The sequence below is a fragment of the Chanos chanos genome, chromosome 2 (assembly GCF_902362185.1).
Source record: "Chanos chanos chromosome 2, fChaCha1.1, whole genome shotgun sequence".
Classification (NCBI taxonomy): Eukaryota; Metazoa; Chordata; class Actinopteri; order Gonorynchiformes; family Chanidae; genus Chanos; species Chanos chanos.
In genome coordinates, this window is record NC_044496.1 from 5076866 (window position 1) to 5096049 (window position 19184).

At 39.9% G+C, this 19184-nt stretch overlaps 1 protein-coding gene across 1 annotated transcript in view; it reads left to right on the top strand.

Annotated features, from left to right (window-relative positions):
- The window catches only part of LOC115830063 (xaa-Pro dipeptidase-like), a 48589-nt gene extending 36899 nt beyond the window's left edge, over nucleotides 1-11690 (top strand). The window contains exons 9-12 of the mRNA XM_030794112.1: nucleotides 9376-9430; nucleotides 10375-10452; nucleotides 11342-11423; nucleotides 11538-11690. Coding sequence (XP_030649972.1) covers nucleotides 9376-9430; nucleotides 10375-10452; nucleotides 11342-11423; nucleotides 11538-11690 — 368 coding nt within the window. The remainder of the gene's footprint in view (nucleotides 1-9375; nucleotides 9431-10374; nucleotides 10453-11341; nucleotides 11424-11537) is intronic.
- Nucleotides 11691-19184: the final 7494 nt, after the last annotated feature.

Genomic DNA, 19184 nt, shown 5'->3' on the forward strand with positions numbered 1-19184 from the left:
GAGAATGGTTGGAAATAAGCATTATTTGTCTCTGTGTGGCAGGGAGATGTTCCACCCCCGTACACATTTTGACACGAGGCGACATCTATAGTCAACTGGCTTGGCCACAAGATATGACTTATCTTATTCTGTGTTTGGTTTGAGATAACTTCAAATAGAATTTAGCAGTTTTATAATTAGGTTTTAGTTTTATTATGTAAGTGTCATAATGAGATTGCTCATGCACTAGGCCAACTTTTATGTACTTTTACGTAAGATGAGAGTGGATGAAGCAGTCACGGAATATAGACCAAAAAGAGAGTTCCATTCCTGTGAAGAGGCAACCCCGTGTTGATATGATTACAAAGGATAAATCTCCCATGCTCCATCCTTAATCGCAAAAGCATGGCTGGTCTCATATCTGTGCAAAGGCTGGTAGAGGAATACATTTTCAAAGAATGTGCAAATCTCTGTTTAGAGACCTTTAACCAGTGGGTGCCAAGGTGAACACTGACCAATTTGAAAGGGAGTTTTGAACCATGCAAGCATCTGAAAACAAAACACAAATATTCCTCAAATGTTTTATTCTACTTTTGTGAAAAGTCCAACCAAATAAGAGCCTGGTTTCATCAACTGGCTGTGATTATTTTTCGGGCAGTCTTCAAAAGTATGTGCAACACATACCTCTGCTTACCGGTACTTAAGTTGTGTGGTATTTCATCAAACAGAAAATCAAGTGGAATCAAAAGTACATCAGTTTTCAAAATTTTTGCTATCTCATCCTTGCCAGTACAACAGTATTTTTTTTTCGCAGTCTTGAAATATTTGTGCATGATCCCCAATAATTCCACATCCCCACACTTGCTGAGGGGCCGCTTTCAAATTTTGAAATCATGAACGGCTGAAGAACCACGTTTTCACCAGGAAAGGCCGTTTTTATAAGGAGCTGACCGCAGGACATCTAAGTGTATTCAAATGAACATCCAAACTAATGTTGAAACCTACCATAGGCATATGTGCAAACAGAATCCAGTTTTTATCCAGCTTTACTGAAGCTCTGATTGGTATAGCATGTGGAAGCTTAATGATATAGTGACTATAAAATGCAAAACAAATAAATAACAATAAGAAGAAGAAGAAGAAGAAGAAGAAAGATGCTCAAAGAAATTGAGAGAGCTGTAAGAAGAGAATGGAGCAGAAGAAGAAACAGAAGATGAAGAGCAGAGGGCATTCTGATAAGAAGGGGAAACACAGGGAGAGATTGCACCGAGTGATGCCCTCAACTGCACTAATGGGAACAAAGCACTTTGAAAAATACAACATTTTGGATGAGCCTAAAAGAGAAATGCCCTTGGGGCTAGTGCGCAAGGCACGGCTGTAATGTCAGCAATGTTAATTAATCATTCGCTGTTACATTGAGAAGACGGGAAACTTTAAAACAATTTTACTGTTATGTTTAATCCTGTAAGTTACCTGAAGACTTGGTAACCTTCTGTATTGCCCAGATTCCTCCAGATGGTCAAAAACAGTGCTAGAATTACTGTTAAACAAAGGTTCCTTGGGTTTATCCACTCAGGGCTTTTTCTTTTTGACTTTCCCCAAAAATAAGCATTTTTGGGCATGAACACATGCTTGTTATGTCATGCCTGTGGTCTCTCACTTTATCTGATTACTTTTTATTCTCTCATTTACTTATTTTTTTTTTTTTTTTTAGTTGTCTTTTCCTTTGCACTCTGGCCCGTTGCGAACTAGCAGTGTGACAAATTTTGCCTCACATTTCAGTGCTTTCCACTGTATTAAAATATTTACTTGGCAAGTGTTTAAATCTTAGGGGGAAAAAATGGTCTCGCTGCATGTCATCGTTATACTGCTTAGCCCGAGTGGTGCTGAACTCCTCAGCTCCAACACAGGGCAAACTCCTAGCATTATGAGGTGTGACTTTATTTCAGTGTCTTACCTTTTTTTCTCTTTTAAATGTTCTGCCCCACGTCCCATGGGCTCCCAGCCTACTAAAAATAATAAAGTACAAACAATACCGAATAAACCGTCTTTGACGAAAAAGAGTATCCGGCCCTAATGGCTGCTTTTATCTCTTTGTGTCTTTCTTTCTGTCTTTGTTTCTTGTAGCATGGAAGGGTTTCAGTTTCTCGTAAAGACCCATCTGTGTTGTGCAGCACTGTTCTTCAGAGTCATTAGTGAGATAAGTGTTCAGTAGGGGGAATCATAGCGTTCAGTTAACACTAGCACACTCGGAATTGGCTCCGTTGTGTTCCCTGCTGGATGCTGACCTGGTCTCTTTAAACCGCACAGTTACAATACTCACAATGTGACATTTGTGATGTTAGCCTGTGGGTGCCAGCACCGTAAAATTACCAAGACGTTTGGTCTATGAAATTAGACGAACACGGTGATTTTGCCTTTTTTTTATTATTCTGCAGGTCATAAGCTTACACTCTAAAAATGCCAATGTACCTAGTCAAAGATTCACCCTGTTTGTCTGTCTTAAACTGACGTATATTCTAACTGTTAAAAGGAATCCATTTAAAATGAGCTGCTGCCCAGAGCCTCCCTGGTTCATGGCTCCCAGTCTTGAGTGCCAGGGGAGCACATATTGATCACGGACTCCTTCAGCCATAATGACGCCCTCAGGAAAAGAGGCGTGTCTTGGAGTTTCAGGGCTGTAGAGAGAGAGGGAGAGAAAGAGAGAGAGAGAGAGATTCCCAGACACGCAGACGAATTTGTTTTCCTGACTTTGGTTCAGCTGAAAACTTGACATAGAAGCCAAAGGACAATATCCAACAGCAAATTCTGTTCCAGAAACTCACAGAGATGCCTCTTATTTATTTATTTATTTTTAGGATTCAAGAACCGTGGTGTTTGGTGAATCGTTAAATAGAGGCCATTTAAATAAATCGTTTTTAAGTTTGAATTTAGTTCATGCAATGATTTGTCCAACCACCACTGTGGAAACACTAGTAGTTCAATTTAAAATATTTTCATGTGAAACCCAAGAAGTGTCAGCATTAAGTTCTCAGTATTAAATTCCCTGTATATATATATATATATATATATATATATGTGTGTGTGTGTGTGTGTGTGTGTGTGTGTGTATATATATATATGTGTGTGTGTGTGTGTGTGTATATATGTATGTATATATGTATGTATGTATGTATGTATGTATATAAAGTTCCTCTGCTTTTATACACTATGTGTCCACAGATCCACATTAGGATTAACTACTGCTTGGACGCAGGAGTCTGTATTTCGGCCAGAGATCCTGTTGGCATGGTGAATGTCTCTCCCTCTCCTCCATCCCATACTCCTAAAAACAGCAGAAAAACAATGAATAAGGTGTAAACCCAGTGAATCACGTCGTGTTTTGCCTTCAACACATGTTTTCCCCCTCTGTTCTCCTCTTTGTAAGTTAAAGTACTTCAAAGCTGAAAATGAATGGAATGAGCTTTATTTTCAGGGTGGGTTTTTTTTTTTCTTCTTTTTTTCATGTCTCATGTTTCTAATTATCCTTTATTGAGAAGGTGTTTGCTCTATGTCACATTTTGGCCCCCTCTTCGTATTACTGTGAAACCTGTAAATAGGGTGAGCTGTGCGTCACTGAGCCATTCTTAGCCTCAGTGAAGCTCCTGTTTCAATCATTACTCTGATTTCCCTGGCTGTAAACGATTCTCTTGATCCTCTTTTTTTCTTTCTTTTTTTTTTTCCTTAGACTCAAGTCGGAAATTCTTCTCTTGGGTTGCTGGATGCACTCACCATATGTGTGACCAACTCTTCTCATTAAAATCTATTCATCCTTCATTTCACTGAGCTGCAGTTTGTCTGAACATAAAGTCTTGTACGTGCGGCCTTTAAAATACATTTTTGTGGGTAATTAAAAAGAGTAGGGGCCCCGCGAAATGTAGATGGGGAGTTGACCTTGTGCTTGCTAATTTGAATGATCTTTTACAGTGTTTACTTTTGTCATTCTCTGAGGAGAAGGTGAAGGAGTTAGAAATGAAAATAAAGAAAGAGAGATGGGAGCAGAGAGAGAGAGAGAGAGAGAGAGAGAGAGAGAGAAAGAGAGAGAGTGAGAGAGAGAAAGAGAGAAAGTGAGAGAGAGAGAGAGAGAGAGAGAGAGAGAGAGATAGCAAGAGAGCGCGGCTGTTTTGATGGGAGCCCAGGGAGTGAGCCATAGCTGCAGGCTGCCCGGCAGAGCTGTGTGTCCAGAGAAGTGGAAAGCTCCAGGGTTGCATGGTTCTGAGGACACTTCTGGGTCTGTGTACACACAGCCAAAGGAGCAAAGGAGTAAAAGGAGGGAGTTGCTTTTTGTGCAAGGTGAAGATGATGAACTCCCTTTCACAGTTAGGTGCCAAGTGCTAAGAAGATTAGAGGCGTCTGTTGGCACCACAGATAAAAAAGCATGATGACACTATTGGCCAATTACACAGTGAACAAGTGATGCAGCTTCACTCCTCTTAGAAAGCACAGGCTCTGTTTAAACAGTTGAGTGATTCATTCATTTTGTACTAAAAGCGTAGAATTGCTTTGCGAATTTTTTTTTTTTTTTTTTTTAAACAAATCCTTCCGTAGAATCGAGGTCATCGTGAAGATCTCGTTTGTTTGACAGATGTCTTTCCTCTCTGAACATGTGAGATGGTGTAATTATGTTCAACCTTGGCACCGATGCAGTTACATAATAAATGAAATGATTTGTGGGCTAAACCGTGTGGATTAAGCCAAATCCTTTTTTATTTATTTCTCTAAAAAAAAAAAAAAAGATGAACTGACAGAGACAAGTCCAGATGAAATATGAATAGTAGCTCGATTTGTCCTGTAAACCAAATCCCTTTCTGTAATAAACAGCTGTGGTAGGTTATGCATGGACTTGTCTCTTAACCTCCTCTTGAGGTGGCTCTAATCAGTCTTTCATTTTGCCCAGATTAGAGCCACTGTCCTGATGCTTTTTTTTTTTCTATGCCATCTGTCATATTTTCCTCATTTTATTTTTAACCGCATGTTAAGTCAACAGTATTGTATCTATTAAAGAGGCAGGAAAACACTGGGCATTGACTGTGTTCTCCAAGTCTCCCAGGTCTGAAGGTCAGTGGATAAGAGTTTTGATGAATTAGTCTGTGTGGAGCGCTGGCTTTTTCTTTTTTTTTTCTTTTACACCCCCCCCCCCCCCTCCCCCATATCCCTGAGGGCAGTAAATGGGTCAGGTCCTTTTGTGGGTGAAGGTCAAAGTCCCTCTGTCACAATGAATCAAAAAGTCACATGCATGTAAATGATTCAGACAGGTTTCTGTGTGTTCTGTGTGCTGGCCAGAATCAATACTGACTTGCTGCTGAAAATTCAGATGCATCTTATCCAGCTCTACCTTTTCATATAGTGCAACCTAGCTCAAATGGGGATCACGTGACTCCACCAGTTGTTGGAATTATAATAATGCAATGACCGTCGTAACACAAACGTGCAACGTGCTACTAACAGACTGGTGTGGACTACACGCCTGCAGTCCTGTATTTGTAATGCTGTGTGTTTACCTTTCTTTTTATTTCATTATTTACATTTTAAATGCACATTATTTCTTAAAAAAGAAAATAAATAAATACTAGCGTTCTGAAACTGTTCTTGGTGGTCTTGCTGAAAAGAACTTACTAAGCCAGTGTTTATAGAATATTTCACACCTTAGAATGCCTTCAATTCATTGAAAAGGAGAAATAAAAACAGTTGCTGATGGATGGTGAAGAGGAATGAAGCTGAGCATGGTGGGGTGTGTAACCCTGCAGTCTGACTGCTGCTCTGGACCAGCTCTACTGCTTGCTCAGGGACAGCATCCTCCATACATAAACCACCTCCTGTTACAGGAGGCCTGTCCAGGACATGGATTTGACTAACAAGTCCGCTCTCATCAGCATGCTTTTTTAGGACTGCAGCCCAGCTCCACATTTCACAGACGCTCTGCGCAGGCAGAGACATCAGTCAGGGGGTGGCTGTGATACTTGTTACCGTGACGCCAGGGCACCGGCTGTCCTCGGGAGGATGGGAGGTTATTTATGCGGCTCCGTGGGTCCCTTTTGCCTTTACAAACAAGTTTATCTTGTCCTGGTTTCCAGAGGCTCGCACGCATCTCGACATCCACCGGACTCCCAACAGGATATTAATAACAGGGAGACTGGCCTCTCTGGCCCTGTGTATAAATTGGTCTCCTGGCCTGGCATCAGCCGAAAAGCGGGGAGAAGAATTTTGGGCATTTTTTTCCTCTGATGTCACCATAAGAGTTGGCGCTCAGGGCCTTCCCAGAGGAGGTGTCCTCTCCATTCATCTTAGGGATGAAAACATTAAACCATCCTTCTCCTCTGAGAAAGCCAGGCTTGGCTAAGAATCCTGCCTTTTTAGTTTAGCCATCATGTTTGACTCCTGCTTCATCCTGCGTGGAATTCTTGCCACAGCTGATAATTACTGCCGCAGCTAACGTGTGCACAGTGACCTGAAGGGCAGTATAGATCATCACTGGGAAGTTTTCTCCCCTTTGGGTCAAATGACAAGTGTTTAAATATTGTTTGAGATTTGGCTTATCACTGCAGGCCTAATGCAAAGATCAGACTGATTATGCATGTGGCTGTGTGTGAGAGAGAGAATACCACGGTGGAAACTGGGGAACTGATTATTTTGCCAGCATGTTGAATGGTCTCATTGCTACATAAGTGGTTTGGTCTGAGATGATTGGAGTGTTTGAGACAGAATAGAGCCACTTTGGAGGAATTAGAGAACAGTGGTAGAGCTCATCTCACTCTGACAGAACACACACGCACACACTGGTGTGCAGTAAAACTTTTTTTCTCATTTGCATTAGAAATCATTGATCACATAGATATTAACCTGGAGGATTTCCTGGTGTTCTTTTTCCTTTAAAAAAAAAAAAATACACTCATAGACACAGACATGCCAAACATGTAGTTTTGCGTATTTGTGTATGTGTAATTGTCGCAGTGAACATCAAGGAGGTGCACAGATAGGCAACTGTGTCATTAAAACTAAGAATTAAGAATCAACAAGTTCAACATTACAGTTTAATTTGTTTTTCATCACGTTTCTCTATCTCGAGATGAGACGTAATTTAATGAGCTTTGCACTGGAAATGAGAAAATATGAAACATTACAGTCTTGGCAATTAAGAAGTACATTTAACTTTACGCAGGTGGTGAGCCACAACACAAACTGTTAATTCAGCTTGTGAGTAATTTCACTTTAACCTGCTACTGAGGTTTCTGAAAATCTGATTGATTTTTTTTGTGTTCCCTGAAGCTTGTTGCACAAAAATTTTCAGCATTGTTTAAAGAAATACCGTGGGGGGGTCTTGGCAAAAACGTAGCGCTTACTTAAAATTCATGTTTAAGTTTTCTGTTTTTGGCGTAATGTAAATGAATGTTTTTACTGTGAAAAATCTCTGTAATTTGTAGTAACTGAGTCTCATCGTTTTACTTAGAAACTCGAGTTAATGCATAGCAACGCATTATCAAACTCAAGAGGAGCAGCAGTGTTTGATCTGCATTTCTTTCCCTCTGATTACATGAATAGAGAATGATGGGACATGAACCGGGTCAGAAAAGTTGAAACACTTTCTCTCTACAGAACTTTTGATGTCACTGACCGGTCTGCCTTTGATCTGCAATGTTGTGTTACCATGTTGTTTGCCATGGAATCACACTTAAATACCATAATTTCTCTTTAAACTTGAAAGATTTCTCTTGCCCTCAGGAGGAAGTCGTTTATGAGCGAGCGAACTGTAAATCAACTGCTTCTCTTCTTGCTCATTAAATCTTTTAACTGTATTTTTAGTCAAGCCCACTGTGACAAGTCTCTTTGCTTTTGTAGATTTCAAATTCCCTCTTTTCTGCGCAACTTGATTTTGTAACTTGGTAAGATCCAGTTGAAACAGTGACATTAAAATAACCTCTCCACTCTCAACAGCTGAAAACCCTATCGATCATGATGTGTTTTGTCAGTGAGGCTTTAGAAAGGAAGGCCTGAAAATGAACCTGAATCAGATGCCAGGAACAGTATCTTAGTGTTTGGAGTTCCTAGAGTGAGTACAGTTCTTCTAGGTTCTCTGCAGATCTCAAGCCTGGAATCAGTCGACGTACTCATATCTCTCATCAGATGTGAGGGAGCGGATGGCTTAATCCACCACTATCAACTTGAATAGCTTCTTTTTGAATGCAAATGTATATATGAGTACATCGCATCAAGATAGACATTCAGGCAGTTCTGAGTCTGATGCAACGATAAGACGAAAAGTTAACTTCAAATAGGTGGAAGACATGTTTTATTCAGTTAAATAAGCTGTGTGGTCTAAGTGCATGGTGCAGAGGTTTCCAGTCACGGTCGGTCGTTCAGAGAGAAACCTGCTGGCGCCCCTGCTGTACTTGAAAGGAAAAACAGATTCATCTTTTTTCTACTGCATTCTCTTTGGATCAGTGTAGCTGGAACATTTGCTCACAGGATCACAGAACTTCACCCAAAGGTTTCACCAGCAAGTACCTACACAGAGGAATCCATTTCCTGTTGCTGGCTGGCAGCGTGTTTTGTTTTAATTAAAGCTTGAGCTCGGTCGCTGAGGAGAGTAAATAATCTGAGCTCTGATAGCTCTCATCACCAGTCTCCCATCAGCCTAATTGACTGCAGCACTTTTCAGAGAAAGTCACCACTCAGACTTCGCTTTGGGGAGGAGTGATGCAGTGCTCATTGCATCTTTCATTTCTCTTTCTCTCCCTCCAATGCTCTCTCTTTCTTAGCCAAGGGTTGCATCTCTTCAGAATATTCTCTTTGTTTCACATGACACTCTGTCATTGTGGTTTTGTAGACGTATATCATAAACTATTTGCACATTGCTAAATGTTTCTGGTAAATTCTTTCTTTCTGCTTTTGCAGATGCATATGCAGAAGCATTCTTTCTTCGTGTTGTTGTAGATGTAGACAGTAAACTCAATACCAAGGAAAGGAACTGCTGAGGGACTGTGTCCATCCCATTGTTAGAGGTCCCCCTGTTTCTTTTTATAGTGGAGGTGGCCTGTGTAATCCTGTCAGATTTCACAGGATTGCAGCCCTTCAGGGGAGAACTGGACATGAATCACACTCAAACACATGAGCATTGTTTTCAGCTGTGGATAACATCTGGTAGAACACTGATGGTGAATAATACTATGTTTGTAACAAACCCAAGTCAGTCGTTGAAGTGTCTCTGACAGTTTGACTGGCATACTCGCTTCTTGTGTCAGATTTGATAACCAGTGTAAACGGCTAATGGGTTTCTTGATGGATTTCGACACTGTATGAGTCTACACTGCTGAAAACATGCATTTAAAACTTGTGTGTGTGTTTGTGTGTATACCTCAGTCTGTTTCAGCACTACCGCTATGCGCCACATCTCTTTTACTTGCATCCGTGGAAGGTAACATAAAATCCCACCTCAACACAGCACGGTTACACACAGACCCAAGACAACAGACAACACCCAGACATTAAGTTAACGACTCTTGGCAGTCTGTACTGTGCTTTTGTCAGTAGCAAGCTCGATGGCTAGGTTAGAACGTAGAATATAGACCCAAATACTGCAGTATTTCAGCCAGCAGAGATCATTGGGCTCCTCTGCTTCAGGGCTCAATGACTCTGTGTCTTCTGGGATTTTCTCCAAGCCTCTGTTACAGTTCTTCTCCTTCAGGGAACAGGTTCTTGAGTTCAAAGCTCTGCTGTTCGACTGTGTCATCTGACCAGGCAGCTGGTTACTGCAGATAAACATAAGAGATGCTGTGCGTTCCATTTTCACTAGTTTCAAGGTTCATCTGACCCATCACTGCTGAGCTGGGGTTTTATGATTTACCACGACACGGGCAGTTTTACCTTCTGAATACCAGGTTTTAATGTTTACCTGTCCACATGCATCATTTAAAGACAGGGGATGATTCTCTTTTCATTTTCAGTGGCATAGGAGTCCTTAAATAATTCACAGGTCATTTGATGATCTTTTTCCATTGGCTGTCAGAGTTCCCAGCTGCCTGTTGAGTTGATCATCTTTGTCTGTCTCACTGCCTAAGCTAGAATATGGAGGAGCCTGAAGAGCGAGTAAATATTGAGGGAATGACACAAATGTTTATTACAGAGCCTGTGTGTGACCTTGATTTGAAGCCAAAAAATTTCAGATTTTGCCTGAATATACAATCAGCAAAGATTAAATATAAAGTAGGGAGTTTTCTCTTTTCACTCCTCATGTCTCTGACACACATGTGCCTATAGTGGTGTAATTTTGACTGGTCTGTAGAGACACAGTTAAGTTCATTCTCTGTGAACATAGGCTAATTTTGGAAAGTAACACAGGTATTAATCACATCCTCACAGTGGACACAACTGCTCTGTCATTTATTATGGCCACCCTGGAGCTCCTAATGACAAGACAATTGAAGATGGAGACATGGGGTAAGAAATGATTTTTTTCCCCTTAAAGTCTTCTTTTCAAAGACTGCTCTGTAGTGGGTTTTCCCTTCCTTGTTTTGTGTAGTAGTAAAGTCCATTGTCAAGAGCTGAAGTCTGACTTAATGCACTTTTTAAGCCTTTCTTCATCACTGTGTCAGAATATGCGCACATACTGTGTGCACACATATAACCACAGCATGTGGGCAAGCAGAAAACCAATTGTATTCATTTCAAAGGCTGTGACAGATATATGATAGATCAAAAATAACTCTCATGGATGTAGTTGCCACTTGCATCGTCTGTGGTAGAACTATTGACTCACTCCTGTTTGGTCAAAAACTTTATCAGTGATGTGTCTCCCCCTGCTGGCCATACAGCAGAGGTGCACATTTATACCATAATATTTTGATTTGATTGTAGATAATCTCATTAGAAATGCATTATACAGTGTATGGCCATTCATGAGCTCTGGCTGTCTCCATGACTACCATGACTACACCTGATTAGATTTGCAGTGCTTTTCCTGAAGAATATTTGACTGAACAGGTTTAGCTGATTATAGTTTTATTCTAATGCAAACCTAGTGCAAATTTAATACTCTCAGTTAAAAAAGTTCAGGACCATTGTGTATTATGTCAAGTACATTTTCTTTCTGAATACTGGCTGCATCTATCAAAAATGCTTGTTGCTTCAGTGTGTTTTTCTGTACTTGGTAACACAGGCACTCAGAGCATGGTTTCAGTGTAGTCTAAGCCTTTAGTGTGTCACCATCTTTTTGTGCTGATGGAAATTCAAAAGCAGTTCTGGACATACAGAATCCTGGCTGGGAGCTACTCCTTTTTCTCTACATATTTCTCTACATTTTGGGTTTTTTTCTTTTCTTTTTCCACAGTCTTTTTGACATGGGTGGAAAATATTACTGCTACACCTCTTACATCACCTGCTCTTTCCCAGCCAATGGAAAATTCAGGATTGCATTACACTCGTAAATCGGGGAAAGACTGGACTTATTTCTTTATCACCGAAATCGTGTTTGTGATGACTGTAATCGAGGCATTTTTCCTTTTTCTGCTCCTTCCTCTGTCCAGGTACGTGTTGAAGAAAACATTGTGGTGACAGCAGACGGTATCGAACTGCTGACCTGCGTTCCCCGCACTGTGGAGGAGATTGAAGCCTTCATGCCTGAGGGTCGTGACTCTTCCAAGTCCTTCAGCCCTGTTGTCTGCAGCGATACATTCTGACCCTAACCCTAACCCTAACATGCATCTCATCTCCAAGATCATAAGAAATTTTACATAATACCTCTTTCACTGTGGGAAAGTTCTCTGCTTTAGGCATTTTCGTTTAGAAAGACAACTGTACACTATGAAGTGTGTGTATTATGAAGGTAAACTATTACAATTCCATTTATAATTCTAGTTAAGATGCCACATAATTTTAGATAAGTCTAATGAAGTCATACTGTCCAGACACTTTAAAGTGTGAAAATGTAAAGAAGCCTGAAAGAATTTGTGTACCTTATTTATAAACGATTCTATAATTTCTTCTTCATATATGAATTTCTGAGTTCATTTATTCATTTCCAGTATATTTTTCTGACACTTTGTACCTTTTAAATTAAGGAAATGCATGTTGCACAATAAAACTACATTTTTTGTAGTATGTAAAAATGTTTTTGAAATAGTGCCTATAAACATGTTACTTTCTCACATTTACATTTATGTAGCCTTTCATAACTGTGCCCAATTCTCAGCACAGACTGAGATTGGCCAGTATGATCATGTGCATCATGACCATAATGTCCACAGTAAAGTAACGGTGAATATATCAAAAGGGGAATTACATGGAAAATATCTCCCAGTGGATACTCCTCTTGGTGACCATGAAGGTTGTTTAAGGGTTTGACCACCAAACAGTGGCAACAAATTATTCCAAAGGAATAAAGAGCGAGAGAAATGTTTCTTGTAAACTTTTTCCTTAATCTTTCAATACTGTAATGCCATTATGGGATGCAGTCTGATCTAAGTTCTGGTACATAGAAAAGAATGTGCTATAGTCATGCTGTGTCACTAATGAAACCATAGCAGTTACATGTGCCTGTTTGGCATAACTGCTGTGTACAGAACAATGTTCATTCAACAAAAACCTTTTATAAAGAGCAGCTCATGGGTTTCTCCTTTTGTTTTGTTTTGAATGGCCCACATCAGCGTACATGAATCAAATTTATTGAGATCATTATAAGGGAACATTAAGTCATTTAGTTTCAATTATCAGCAAGGTGAGACCACCTACATGCATAGTCTTCTTTGGTTATGTGTTAATTACTTGACTAATCCCCCACATAAGTAAGTCAGGCTGTGAACACCAAACCAATATCAGCATCCACAGTTCAATAGAACTGGCCCCACAATAAATATCCTGATACTCTGGGCTCTGGACAAAATCCAAGCTATTCATGTGTTCACTTTGATACTAGACTCCTTTATGTTATTCAGCTAATAACTGCGTTCACCATTAAAGCAGAACATCACCAAATGAGGATGTGATTTAAGTCTGTATTTGTCACCTGTCTCTTGAGGGGAATACAGGACTGAACTTGGTTTGACTTTGGATGGATCCATATGTTTGAAACATAAGGTGTTAGATGTATTGTGTGCTCTCTTCCAAACATGAGTGTGAGTGTGTGTATCTGAGTATGTGTGTGCCTGTCCTGTGTGTGGACCACACAGTCATACCACACAGCACAGTTCAATGTTCAACTGGTGAGTTCAGTGGATACTCAACTGAAGGTTTCTTTCTCTGCATACAGCTGTTTTTGTTGTTGTTGTTGTTTTTCTTTTCTTTTCTTTTCTTTTCTTTTCTTTTCTTTTCTTTTCTTTTCTTTTCTTTTCTTTTCTTTTCTTTCTAGTGTCAGAATCTCGTCATCTCCTCAGAAGATCTAATCACTCTAAATAAAAAAAGAAAAAGAGAGAACTGGCCTGTGATACAAACAAATCTTATAATAATCTATTCACAACAATTGCACTTTTACCACTTCAAGAGCAGTGAGCAACATATACATTACAAAGTAAGCAATATATACATTACAAAGTCAACAATATATACATTATAAAGTCAGCAATATATACATTACAAAGTAAGCAATATATACATTACAAAGCAAGCAGTATATACACTACAAAGTAAGCAACATATACATTACAAAGTCAACAATATATACATTGCAAAGTACGCAATATATACATTGCAAAGTAAATAGATGTTATACTGTATTGTTTAGGGAATAACGATAAGGAAAAGAGTCTGTACATGTTCAGCACAGATGCAACCATTGTAGGCCTAACTATATAGTACACGTCAGCAACATGTTCTTTCTTTCAACACTTCAACACAGTTGGTTTCGTTTAATGGCCCGAAAGAGAAATACATAGACATAGACTTTCTCTCTCTCTCTCACACACACACACACACACACACACACACTGTGTTAACAAAACCCTGGTTCTTCTCCCTGGATAACCCTCACATAAGGATGATGATGATGATGATGATGATGATGATTGCTGTGTGGTACCTACAGTGCCGATGTCGTGAGGCGATGAAATGTGTGGCACTGTGGGTAAGCGGTGAGACATCAGGCTAACTTGAACTTTCTGATAGGACACCAGATGGATCATCTACGTCAAAAGAACCAGGTTCCGACTGCAGACGTTGACGCTTGGAGTAGGCTCAATAATACTAATGACAGGATCTGTGGAGGTTGACGGCCAAGGATCTTCAAGCATTGAAGGCTGAGGCTTCACAATTGGAGATGCTTTAGTTGGAAACGTTGTCTGGAGCCGTTTCCTCTTTTTCTTTGCATCATCAAACGAATCTAAGGTTAGGGTTAGGGTTACGGTTACGGTTAAGGTTAAGGTTAGGGTTAGGGTTGTTGGCGTGTTGTTATCCCTCAGGTGACACGGAGGCTTCACTCCATTGAAAGATCGTACTCAAGGATCATATCCTTTCACACTTGCGCGTGTTGAAAAACTGCTGCAAATTTTTCAAGTGTCCAAACTGATGGCTCTGCCTCCTCTAAATCTTCTGCATCATCATCATAATCATCACCGTTGTCATGATCATCGTCATCATCATCATTGTCATTATCATCTTCTGCAGAGGATTTTCAGCAGATCTTTGAGTTCCTCGTTGGTAAGGGTTTCACTATGCGCCTCTGTGTGTTCCTCACCGTTGTCCTCGATCATATCAGAGGAGCCTTCCCCATCAACTTCCATTGCAGCATTCCAGATATTCCTGATTTCTGCATCAATAGTGGGGAAGCCCCTGAAATCATTGACTACCTCACTCCATAATGGCTTCCAACATGCGTTGTCTGTCTCGGGCTTTAAGGCATCTACAGCCTCTGCAATAAATATAATTGCATCTGCAATTGTGAAGCTCTCCCATAAATCCATGATGCTGCAGTCAGGGTTAGCATCAAGGGAAACACGAATCCTCCCGAAGGTGAGGTGGGTGTAAGTCGCCTTAATGCACTTGATGATGCCTTGATCAAGTGGCTGCAGCAGTGACATAACGTTGGGAGGCAGAAACATCACTTCCACATTCTCGTCAGCAAAACGGAGAGGTTGGGGATGGACAGGAGCATTGTCAGTTATGAGGAGGACCTTGAATGGCAACCCGTTTTCTTCTAGGTATTTCTTCACTTCAGGGATGAAGCACTGGCGGAACCATTCCTAGAACAAGATGGCCGTCATCCAAGCCTTCTTGTTGTGTTGCCAGAACACAGGCAGGCCTGGCTTTATCATGTGATGTGCTGCATTGCCACACAGCACCAAAGTAAAGTGATCTTTCCAGGCCTTGAACCCCGGGGCCTGCTTGGCACTCTTATGGATGTAGGTACAATTGAGCATCTTCAGTTCAATTCAATTTTATTGGCATAGTGCTTTTTTACAATCAAATTGTCTCAAAGCAGCTTTACAGCGAACAGCGACTGTTCTTCTTCCAGAACAAGCCTGTTTCATCACAATTTAAGACTTGCTCTGGAAGGTAGCCTTTCTCTTCTGTGAGTCTCTTGAGCTGTTCTGGGAACACTGTCAGCCAATGCAGATTCTCCCATGATCTTTAAGTTCTTGAGCCTGTAGCACTTTACATAGAAAGCCAGCCATCCCTTACTAGCGTTAAACTCCTTCCTCTTGCTCCTCTCAGTGCTGGTGAGAGACTGAGGATCTGTAAAGTTGCGAGAGGCTACGGCAGGGTATGCCTGCACATCACCTCATTCCTGCGGATTTGGCGTTGTGCTCGGAATGCGGCAAATTCAAGTTTTGCTTTTTGGAACTTTCTGGATTTTTTTTCTTTTTTTCTTTTTAATATTTTTGATCTACGGTTGGTTAAATCCGCAGGTGATGAACCTGCGGATAAGGAGGGCCGACTGTATTGTGAATAGTTCGGGAAGCTCGTGACTTCCACAGTGCAAGACCATTCCAGAAATTATAGGTCTAATGCTGCTAGCAACATCAGTTGGTTTATCTTGTATCAAACATAAAGTTCACTCATACATAATGCTATGAACATAAGGTAACAATCATCATATGATTAATGATCATTTAACATTTATTAAACACTTTCTAATTACGTTTATATACATCACTGTTTGAATAAAAAAAAAAGCTAATAATGTAACAGAACGGCCTTACTGAACTGGCTTAATGAAGGTTAATTAACTCCACTCAAAATTAAATTAATGTAATTCACCAAGTAAATACCATTGTCAATGTCAGGTAATTGATTGAGTGAGGTTATTGGTAAATGAACTTCTCTTCTCCGACCAGTTTCGTAATAGACCAATAAAAATAGATGAAATCCTTCTAGATGTTTTTTTCCCCCCTTTTTCTGTATCCACATACAGAAAAGAGTATATACAGAGTATTCACATCCTCAGTGTGCTGCAAAAAAACACGGTGAGCCAGTATGCACGTCTCTGCAGTTTATGCCCCCAGACATTTGTTGCCTTTACATAGTTGTAGCAGCAAATATCTTTGCGGGATGTATTCATAGTTTTGAATGATAGCAAAAGATGAGGGACATTGAGCAGCAAACCTTATTACCTAATGAACCATATAATCCACAACAACCTAGAAATTACTGTGTGTCATTTTTTCACAATGGCACAGCATATCCTTAGCAGTCAAGCTCAAGACACGCTTAATCAGAGAAACCCATTTAGAGTGAACTTATAGTCAAAATACTAAGGTTTCAGTCATAAATACAATGCCAATAAAGGCCCTCAATCATGATTTTTTTGTTGTTGTTTTTCTTTACTTGTTTCTCTGAGTTTGTTTGTTCATTTGTCTGTCTTGTTTTTACTAACACAGTGGTAAATGGTTCAAAATCTATACTAACAGGCCAAGTTTCCAGAAATGAGACTTACAGTACAATTCAGGATGAAACTTGTTATGCTTAACAATGACAGCTGGGATTCGCTGAACAGTATGCCTGACATAGGCCTGCCTTAAATCATACAGGTATGGAGGCAGAATCAGGACAAAAACAAACAAACAAACAAACAAACCTTACTAAAGCTTCACATGAGTGACAGACATCAATTAGTTACAAAAGGGAGAACAATTCATCACACACACACACAAATACACACACACACGTACATCTATCATCAGCCACCAAAACTGAAGCCTCCTAAAGGCTGTGGTCTGCCCTGGGTTCATTTCTGTACACACTGGGTGCTGCCACCTAGCACCTGTCACAGCTTTAAATTCTGTGATGCCACTACCATCCAAACACTCCTTGGTGATAAACGCTCTCTCTCACTCTCTCACTCTCTCTCTTCCTCCCACATGTCTTCAGACCTTATCCATACTGAGCTATTCTTCTCTCTGAAGACTTGTCATAGATTTGTCTTTGGTGGTACAAGATGTTGTTAATTCGTTGGGGCTGTTCTGTGGTGTTTGGATGGACTCTATTTTATGTTGTTGTTCTGCTGGGTGTTATACTGTTCAAAGTGTAACAACGACAACAACAACAATCATCATCATCATCATCATCATCATAAAAGGGACCTCTGGACTTGTATAGCCAGCATTGTTCCACATGAATAAAGCAATTATTTTAATGAGATTACACTAAAAGGGCATTCACGTACAACATAACTGGTAAAGAAAATTCGGATAGCGCTTGAGGAAATGCAACCTCGAATGTAAAGGGGTTAATCAGTTCGTATATTGAATGTGAAATCCAGCATAAATTGGTTCAGCGACTTTTATTTTGTATTCTATCTATGCTGTGGCAGATGCATTGTGGGTAACCCGCAGCACTAGGACTATTGCTGCACTAGGTAGGGCAAATAGCGGGTATGCTATAAAAGTCATTAAAATCATATTATTATTTTATGGCATGCTCTGTTTATAATTTTGTTTAAATAATATGTATAAACTACACTACAAGTCGCTATTTGGCGACCATTTAAAATTAACTTTAACTTTTAATTACTTTCGTCTTGTCAGTTGACCTTGAAACACCTTGACCTTGATTAAAATTTTAATATGATGTAAATGTATTTCATTTAGGTGGACCAGATTGTTTTATGCCCTTTCTCAAGCACTTGTCTTTACTGACGCTTTATGCAGGCAAGTAATATTGTTCATTATTGTATGTTTCACGTATGGTTTAACTTTTAATTGCTGGCATGGCTAGCAAGTTCACGATCAAAATGACTAGCCAGTATAACGGTATTCTAGTGTCTTTAAATGTAGTACCTTTGTATGACCATTAGAGTGTAGTGTTTACCTTTGAATGAGAATTGCTTTGCGTGAATGTTATTGAAAATGGACGTAGTTGAAATTTGTATGCTGTATGTTGTATTTGTATCACCTTGTAATATTTGACTTGTTTAGATATACATTTAGCCCCACTGTACCATCACGACATAAGAGGTATGTATTTAGATACTGATTGGAAATTTAAGTATTTGCTCTATGCACTTATCTTTTTCTGCACATTTACATTATTTTTTTTATGATGTAGTACTCTTTTTGAAATTTCTTTTGATTATTTTATTGACACATTCTTTTATACCGGTTGTACTTTTATAGCAATTGTAACAATATAGTAATTTTAATTGTAACAACACAGTTTTTTTAATTGTAATTTTAGTAACTGTGATTGTAGTAACTTGTAATAGAGTACTGTAGTAGTGTGTAACCGGCAGCAGGAAGTAAGAGTATTGGTGCGGCGGACCAGATTGTTTTATGCCATTTCTCAAGCACGTGTCTTTCCTGACCCTTTATGCAGCTGAATAAATGATACCATCTTCCGTCTGAGTCATGTGTGTTGACCGAAGGTAAATTGGGTGTGGGACAATGAGGTCAGAACAGCGCAGGTTACAGTGGTGCCGTGGTCCTGTGCTTTCTTTCAAGTTGGTCGCAGACCAACACCTCTTCACACCGGTGGACCTGCCTTCGTCCTCCATACCTGCAGCATGTAGATGAGTATTGATATCATAATAGATTTTCTTATAGTAATTGTGGTATATAGCATACGTAAGTGTTTCTCTTCTTATCTATCTCTTTATTTCCTCATTTCTTTTTTCCACTTGATTGAAATGGAAAGCTCAGAGTACACTAGATATTCCAGTCGGTATTGGTCTGGGTAGAGGTTTACTGGGGGCGCCGATCCCTTTCTCAGATATTAATTCTACTGTAGACAACAGTGTAGGGTTAGAA